Here is an 8973-nt window from a genome sequence, read left to right on the forward strand (position 1 = left end):
GGCATGATATACGCCATTCGTTATGTGTTGTAGTCCGTGCAGTTTAGGTGGGGGTCAGACACTCATTGGTCAGACATTCCTTGCGTTCTATCGCCGTTAGTTCTCCGGCTGCTGGCAGTGGTCCCTGCCCACTGTTGTGGAGCCCGATGGCTGCTGGTTATCTTAAATAGTATAAAAGATACTAGTATCCCTGAGGTATTCTGTTCTCTCTCTCTCCTCGTGTAGAAAGTGTACAAGGCGTCCGGGGACGAGATGAGGTCAGCGGGCTACGACCTGAGGTTGGACGCCATTCCCTTCCAGACCGCCAAGGCGTCCAGAGACATCGCCAGTGATGTGAGTTTCACGCAGAGCCATCAGTCGACTTTTTGGGGGCCCCTTCTATTTTACATTCAATCGGATCTCCTCATCAGAGGGGTTGATGAGATGCTGTTTGATGTTCTGAGAGGCCCTCTGATTGGCTGATTGACCTCCCTACGACCAAATAAAAAACTAAGAGGGCCTTGATTTGATATTTCCACTACTAATTTGGCAGTGATACTGAGAAATAAGAAAATGTATTGTGATTGTGTGATTATTAAGGAAGATGGGGCCCTAAGCACAGTGTCTGCTCTGTCTAGCGGGCATGACGGCCCTGCGTTTATGCTACTGAACCCTTAAAGATGGTAGAAAGGGGGCAGCTGGGTAGTGTAGAGGTCCAAGCACTCGCCTACCACCAGAGACCTGTGGTTCAAATCCCGCTGTCAGCGGTACCTCCGGCTTGGTCAGTCGTCCTTACGAACACAATATTGTCAGTGTTCCCGTTGGGAAGCTGGTGGGGTATGAGTCCTGGTCGCGTCTATTCTTTTACCAACGGATTTCCAGTTCTGCGTTCGCGTTCTGCGATCTGATTGGCCACTGACGTACGCTACTTCTGCCCCCCGGTAAGTTCCCTATGCCAGTTACGCCCAACTCTACTAACAGTATGTATGTATTGAGCTGTACTGTACTGTACCCATTCTGCAATCTGTTAATAAAATGTTTAATCAATCAATCAATCAATCAATCAGAACTGGCGTGGGGAACTTACCGGGGGGCAAAACTAGCGTACGTCAGTGGCCAATCAGATCGCAGAACGCGAACGCGGAACTGGAAATCCGTTGGTAAAAGAATAGACGCGTCCTGGTCGTTGCAACAGCGACTCCTACTGGTCGGTCGGGCGCCTGTTCAGCAGGGAGGGGATCTGGGGGAGATAGTGTGAACCTCTGCGTGTGCTGCACTCTCCCAATGAAACTCATAGCGGTCAGGTGAAAAGAAGTGGTACTCCACATGTATCGGAGGAGACATTGTGGTATAGTGTACACCCTCCCCAGACCGACAGAGGAGACATGTGGTAGTTTACACCCTCCCCAGACCGACAGAGGAGACATGTAGTAGTCTACACACCCTCCCCAGACCGACAGAGGAGACATGTGGTAGTTTACACCCTCCCCAGACCAACAGAGGAGACATGTGGTAGTCTACACCCTCCCCAGACCAACAGAGGAGACATGTGGTAGTCTACACCCTCCTCAGACCAACAGAGGAGACATGTGGTAGTCTACACACCCTCCCCAGACCGACAGAGGAGACATGTGGTAGTCTACACCCTCCCCAGACAGACAGAGAAGACATGTTGTTGTCTACACCCTCCCCAGACCAACAGTAGAGCAGTATGTGGTAGTCTACACCCTCCCCAGACCAACAGAGGAGACATGTGGTAGTTTACACCCTCCCCAGACCGACAGAGGAGGTATGTGATAGTCTACACACCCTCCCCAGACTGACAGAGGAGACATGTGGTAGTCTACATCCTCTCCAGACCAACAGAGGAGACATGTGGTAGTCTACACCCTCCCCAGACTGACAGAGGAGACATGTGGTAGTCTACACCCTCCCCAGACTGACAGAGAAGACATATGGTAGTCTACACCCTCCCCAGACTGACAGAGGAGACATGTGGTAGTCTACATCCTCTCCAGACCAACAGAGGAGACATGTGGTAGTCTATACCCTCCCCAGACTGACAGAGGAGACATGTGGTAGTCTACACCCTCCCCAGACCGACAGAGGAGACATGTGGTAGTCTACACCCTCCCCAGACTGACGTATGTATGTACACCACCTGGTCTGTCTCGCTGCCTCCCTCCAGCTACGCTACAAGGACTCTCACCTGAGGGAGAAGGGCCAGCAGGTGGGCCTGCTTTGCGTGGAGGACGACCCCAAGATGGTGCAAGCTTTGGCAGCCAACAAGCTCCAGAGCAACCTGGAGTACAAGCGCCAGTCCAAGGAGGAGCGCTCCCACTTCAAGATACACGCCGACCAGCCCGAGTTCCTGCAGGCCAAGAAGAGCCAGGCCCAGGCCAGTGACCTGACCTACCGGCAGAAGCTGCACAGCTACACCTGTGACAACGAACAGCTCCACCTGAAGCATGCCAAGCAGGCTTACAAGCTGCAGAGTGATGTGAGTGTCTGCCCGCCAGCTGTTGTATCTCTTTGCAAGCTGTTTGTATGCGTGTGTGTGTGTGTGTTTGGTATGCGTGTGTTTGTGTGTGTGTGCGTGGGTATGCGTGTGTGCACGCGCGAGTGTGTGTAACCAAAAATACATCAAAAGTATAATTTAAATATATTTAAGCACATTTTAAATGCAACTTAATGGTTTCAATTAGGGATGTTCGATATTGGCTTTTTTACCGATATCCGATATACCGATATTGTCCAACTCTTAATTTTCTATACCGATATCAACCGATACCGATATATGTGGGGTTCCCCCCCCCAAAAAAACTAAATCATTTCAGGTGACTTACATTGCTTATCTCTTGTCGTGGAATTAACACAACATTATGCATACTTTTGACAATAAAAGTATGAATTGATGTGTTAATTTCACTGGATGCATTCAATACGGCATTCTAAATGTAAACATTATCTGTGCATCTCCCCTTTTATTCTCTCTCTCACTCTGGTTCTCACTCTCCCTTTCTCTTTTTCTCTCTCTCTTTCCTTCTCTCTCTCTTATTTATTGTAATTTGCCCTGTATACTATTGCTACTGTAATTTTGTATTTTATTTACTTGTATGCATGTACACATAACCTTGTTTTGTTGAGTTTATCAAACCTGCTCTCAGGACTGCATTACACTACATGTTCCTCAATGTAGGAGCTTATCAAACCTGCTCTCAGGACTGGATTACACTACATGTTCCTCAATGTAGGAGCTTATCAAACCTGCTCTCAGGACTGGATTACACTACATGTTCCTCAATGTAGGAGCTTATCAAACCTGCTCTCAGGACTGGATTACACTACATGTTCCTCAATGTAGGAGCTTATCAAACCTGCTCTCAGGACTGGATTACACTACATGTTCCTCAGGTCAATTCTGACCTCTCAAAGACTGCTTTTAGATTGTGTGCTCTGAACTTGTGGAATAAACTACAAAGCTATAAACTTTTTTAAACATTTTTAAAATGTACTTTTACCTCTCAACATTTTCTTATGTAATTGTTTTAACCAATGCTAATATTTCTTTCTTATTGTTATCTTTTTTTTGTTATTTCTTTGTTCTTCTTATTGCTTTCTGCCTGTTGTAATCGCCACACTATTGAAAATGTGGCTCCGCCCTCATTTATTCATTGGGACTGTGGTTGCAGGTGAACTACAAGTCGGACCTGAACTGGCTGAGGGGAACTGGCTGGACTCCTCCTGGTTCCCACAAGGCAGAACTGGCCCGGCGCGCCGCAGAGCTCGGCCTGGCAGAGGGGGTGACCACAGACGAGGCCATCGCTCAGTACCAACACATGCTCATGGTGAGAACATCAGTACCAACTATGGGTGTAACGGTACACAGAAGCCACAGTTCGGTACATACCTCGGTTTTGGGATCATGGTTCGGTATGAGTTTGGTACAACAGGAAACAAATATTTATAATGATTAATATATATTTCTAATAATTATAATAATTATTATTAAATATAATTATTTGTATTAGGTTATACTTAGTTCTTGCCGCGGTAGTCAGTGATAACGGTGTCATTCTGTGTTCAGGAATCTTGAGTAAATTAATTGCCTACTGCCCCCACCCCCTACCGGTGTACGCTTTTTAAGTTTCAGTTTCACTTAGAGTAGATTTTACTTCACATGAAGCAGAGAAAGAAGACTCTAGAAAAGAGATGCCATGTTACACAACAATGAAACAATGAAAATAAAAATAAATAAAATGTGCACAAAATTGGCATAAGATGAGCACAAAATTGGCATAAAATGAGCACAGAATTTACAAAAAAGTGCAGACATAAAATAAGTATAAAATAGACAGCAGCAAAAGAGACAGAGTCATGGCACAGAACATTACATCACATCGTTTTTCATATCAGGATCTAATATCTTAATAGGCCTCTTTGTTTACAGCTTGATTATCACTGATTTATACAACGGCATGCAAATTTATCGATTCTGATTGGCTGAAACAGTCAAGTTACACGTGGGTATTTGTAATAACCCCACACTCTTTGTCCCAGGACCCACCCACAACCGCATTACTATCACTCAGCCATGCGAGTTTTTAGAAGTGAAAGCAAGATGGCGGACAGTAAACGTTACGAAAGGATATGGTCATAGGGTCATAAAGACTAATGAAAAACGATTCTGTCACGGCGAATGTGTTCGTTTCTTAAACAATGTTGGATGATGTAATTGATGGGTCATGAGTCATTGTGGAACAAAATAAAAATCACGCAAATTGATTGATTGATTGCAAATTTTTTTACCTACTTTCTATAGAAGCAGCTGGGAGGTGCGTTGTTTTAAGTGAGTGTGGATTATTGAATTGATTGATTGCTAATTTTATTACTGTCCGCCTTGTTTCCAACTGGGTAAGTTTAGGCACTCTTTCGAAGTCGCTCTCTTTCGAAGTTGGTTAAGGTTAGAGTTTGTTTTTAGAGCAGGGCGATAGACCACCAGCCCTGATTCCAAACTCTAACCTTAACCAACTTCGAAAGAGAGCGACTTCGAAAGAGTGCCTAAACTTAACCAGTTGGAAACAAGGCGGACAGTAATAAAATTAGCAATCAATCAATCAATCAATTCAATAATCCACGCTCACTTAAAACAGCGCACCTCCCAGCTGCTTCTATAGAAAGTAGGTTACATTTTTTTTAATAAAAATCCCCTCTTATAGGGCAAAGAAAACTCCCCCCCCCCCCCCCCCCTCAAAACAAAAGAAAAGTTGGATCTTTAAACCCAGGCTCACATCTAGTTTAAACACTCTTTAAACCCAGGCTCACATGTAGTTTAAACATTCTTTAAACCCAGGCTCACATGTAGTTTAAACACTCTTTAAACCCAGGCTCACATGTAGTTTAAACACTCTTTAAACCCAGGCTCACATGTAGTTTAAACACTCTTTAAACCCAGGCTCACATGTAGTTTAAACACTCTTTAAACCCAGGCTCACATGTAGTTTAAACACTCTTTAAACCCAGGCTCACATGTAGTTTAAACACTCTTTAAACCCAGGCTCACATGTAGTTTAAACACTCTTTAAACCCAGGCTCACATGTAGTTTAAACACTCTTTAAACCCAGGCTCACATGTAGTTTAAACACTCTTTAAACCCAGGCTCACATCTAGTTTAAACACTCTTTAAACCCAGGCTCACATCTAGTTTAAACACTCTTTAAACCCAGGCTCACATGTAGTTTAAACACTCTTTAAACCCAGGCTCACATGTAGTTTAAACACTCTTTAAACCCAGGCTCACATCTAGTTTAAACACTCTTTAAACCCAGGCTCACATGTAGTTTAAACACTCTTTAAACCCAGACTCACATGTAGTTTAAACACTCTTTAAACCCAGGCTCACATCTAGTTTAAACACTCTTTAAACCCAGGCTCACATGTAGTTTAAACACTCTTTAAACCCAGGCTCACATGTAGTTTAAACACTCTTTAAACCCAGGCTCACATGTAGTTTAAACACTCTTTAAACCCAGGCTCACATCTAGTTTAAACACTCTTTAAACCCAGGCTCACATCTAGTTTAAACACTCTTTAAACCCAGGCTCACATGTAGTTTAAACACTCTTTAAACCCAGGCTCACATGTAGTTTAAACACTCTTTAAACCCAGGCTCACATGTAGTTTAAACACTCTTTAAACCCAGGCTCACATGTAGTTTAAACACTCTTTAAACCCAGGCTCACATCTAGTTTAAACACTCTTTAAACCCAGGCTCACATGTAGTTTAAACACTCTTTAAACCCAGGCTCACATGTAGTTTAAACACTCTTTAAACCCAGGCTCACATGTAGTTTAAACACTCTTTAAACCCAGGCTCACATCTAGTTTAAACACTCTTTAAACCCAGGCTCACATCTAGTTTAAACACTCTTTAAACCCAGGCTCACATGTAGTTTAAACACTCTTTAAACCCAGGTCCTCCAACAGCAGAGGATGGAGCAGGAGCAGCAGGAGCAGCAGGAGCAGGTGGAGACCACCGTGGAGGTCCAGCCGGGAGTCAACCTGGACGCCATGGAGATCCTCCACGTCAAGAGGAAGAAGAACATCCAGACGGTCCAGAAGAAGTCCTCCACCTCCTCCACCACCTCCACCACCACCTCCTTCAGGTCCATGGAGAAGAAGACCAGCTCCTCCTCCTCCCAGAAGACCATCTCGTCCTCGTCCTCGTCCGCCGCCGTGGGGAATGAAGTCAAGATGTCCTCCTTTCCCAGCGAGGTCCCGGCGATAGAAGACGCATAAGTAGAGAGAGAGAGAGATAGAGATAGATAGAGAGGGGGGTGTCTTGTGTGATTTATTTAGTGTTTATTTACCACTGGAGCTTTCGAGAAGGTTGGGTTCGGGTTTCACTTTACGGTTTACTCCACCAATAGTTCAGATGAAGCGACACCGCTCTGCCACTGGGCGGTTACTGTCGAACAGCAACGAGTAACTTGGAAGAATCTAAAATGGGGGTACAAATACAAATTTAGGAGGATTTATTTCTGTGAAGTAAACTGGAATCTGAATCTGTCGACTGTAAAAGATGAAGCAAAACAGAAAAGTGTGTTTGTTAAGGGAATTACGCGTTAAGTTGAATCAGGAGAGTATTGGTACGTTTGTGGAAAAGGTATACATAGATGAGAAGGTATATACATAGATGAGAAGGTATACATAGATGAAAAGGTATACATAGATGAAAAGGTATACATAGATGAGAAGGTATACATAGATGAAAAGAAAAAGTATAGTGTGTATTGAGGTTTGCGTTTTGCTTTATTAGGAAGTAGGTGAAGGAAGGTGTTTGTTTTCACTGCAAAAAAAACAAAGGACTTATTTAATCATTGTGTTTTCTATCTTTATAAATGAACACACTCTGCAGGTTCAAGTTAACAACGTGTGGACAGACGTTTCCTTGTTGACACACTTTGTTGCAAAGATGCAACATGTAGCACAGCTGGTGTCAAGAGGACTGGTGTGTGACTGGAGCTTGGCTCACTGAGAATTATACAGATGTTTCAACTATATGATGGTGTGTCTGTCTGGCAGGTTCAGCTTTGTGAGAATGTAATAAAGACAACAACTCAGAGCTGGACTGGGAGTAAATGCGTGGTTTTATTATTATTGAACAATAAACAGTGTTTTCTCAAAGCAAAGCAAACTGTTCTGGGTTTTTTTCCCTCCTTTTGTATGAGCTACATTTGAATTGACGAGATCTGAGCGGTTACTGTTCCGTCTTTAGTTGGAACTCGTCAGAAGATGTAAATAATACTAATCCACCACAGGACAAAAAGGTACATATATGTATGTTATGTTTAGGGCTGTCACTAACAATTATTTTGTTATCAATTAATCTGTTGATTATTTTATCGATTAGTCGATTAATCTAAACGATTAATTTACCCGAAAAATCAACAATTGTTTATCATTACATACAATGTATCCATGCTTGTAGCTAAATGCTGAAAAACAGGGAACACAATTTACTTTTTAGCTTTAGATTTAAAGAACTACCAGCCAGAGAGATTTTTTACCAGCCAAAAATGATAAATAGCTTTTTAGTATATCTCCATGAATTATTATATTGTGTGTCTCTCCACTCCACGCTATGGTAGTGCTTGTGCCAGCACAGCATATTTTTGGTGGACGAATCGTGACAGCTCTAGTTATGTTATAAGTAGGGCTGTCAGTTTATTGCGTTAATTAGATTAATTAATTACACAGCAAATTATCGCGTTATGAAAATGAACTAAAAATGTATTACAAAAAAATATATATATATTTTTTAACATGGTCCATTTGCATGATCTTGGTATCTGATTCTAGGGACATCTCAGGGAATGTATTCCCACTGTCAGAAATACTGTGTCTGTTACTAGGCTTGAGTAAATTGTAATGAACCAAATGAGAATATCAATACAAAATTTGTTATCTTTAACTGTGAATAACACCATGCTAAAATTTACCAGACCTGAAAAATCTAAGCAAATGAATAAATGGAAGATGATTAAACAGAAGGTTTTGTAGATACAGTACTGAATTCTGCCATCCGGACACATGCCATTTGAAATATGATTATAGAATATAGAATATCAGGCCTAAAATGGTTATGCGATTAAAATGCGATTAATTAGATTAATTAATTACAAATCCTGTAATTAATTAGATACATTTTTTTAATCGCCTGACAGCACTAGTTATAAGTATATATCGGAAAAAATCCAAAACAAATGCTGCATCCAGGAGATGAACCAACAACCATTGCAGTCGTGGGTGAGTGTTCTCACCACTATCTAACTATGATTATAGTTAGCGTTAAGGTTAGTTTTAACATTCACTTATTGGTTATGGTTAAGACATAAAGTTAGGGTTAAGGTCAGGGTTCCATCCCCAGCAGGGGAATTTAAAAGTTTTCAGAAAACATAAAGAGTTTAAAAAAGATATATATGAATACCGGT

General features: G+C 42.3%; 1 protein-coding gene across 1 annotated transcript in view; it reads left to right on the top strand.

Annotated features, from left to right (window-relative positions):
* The window catches only part of nrap (nebulin-related anchoring protein), a gene marked incomplete at both ends in the record, with an annotated part of 82600 nt that extends 75822 nt beyond the window's left edge, over positions 1-6778 (top strand). Inside the window, 4 exons of the mRNA XM_084325788.1 lie at positions 226-333; positions 2168-2479; positions 3672-3827; positions 6455-6778. Coding sequence (XP_084181914.1) covers positions 226-333; positions 2168-2479; positions 3672-3827; positions 6455-6778 — 900 coding nt within the window. The remainder of the gene's footprint in view (positions 1-225; positions 334-2167; positions 2480-3671; positions 3828-6454) is intronic.
* Positions 6779-8973: the final 2195 nt, after the last annotated feature.

The sequence above is a fragment of the Notolepis coatsorum genome, assembly GCF_963971535.1.
Source record: "Notolepis coatsorum genome assembly, chromosome: 12".
NCBI lineage: Eukaryota > Metazoa > Chordata > Actinopteri > Aulopiformes > Paralepididae > Notolepis > Notolepis coatsorum.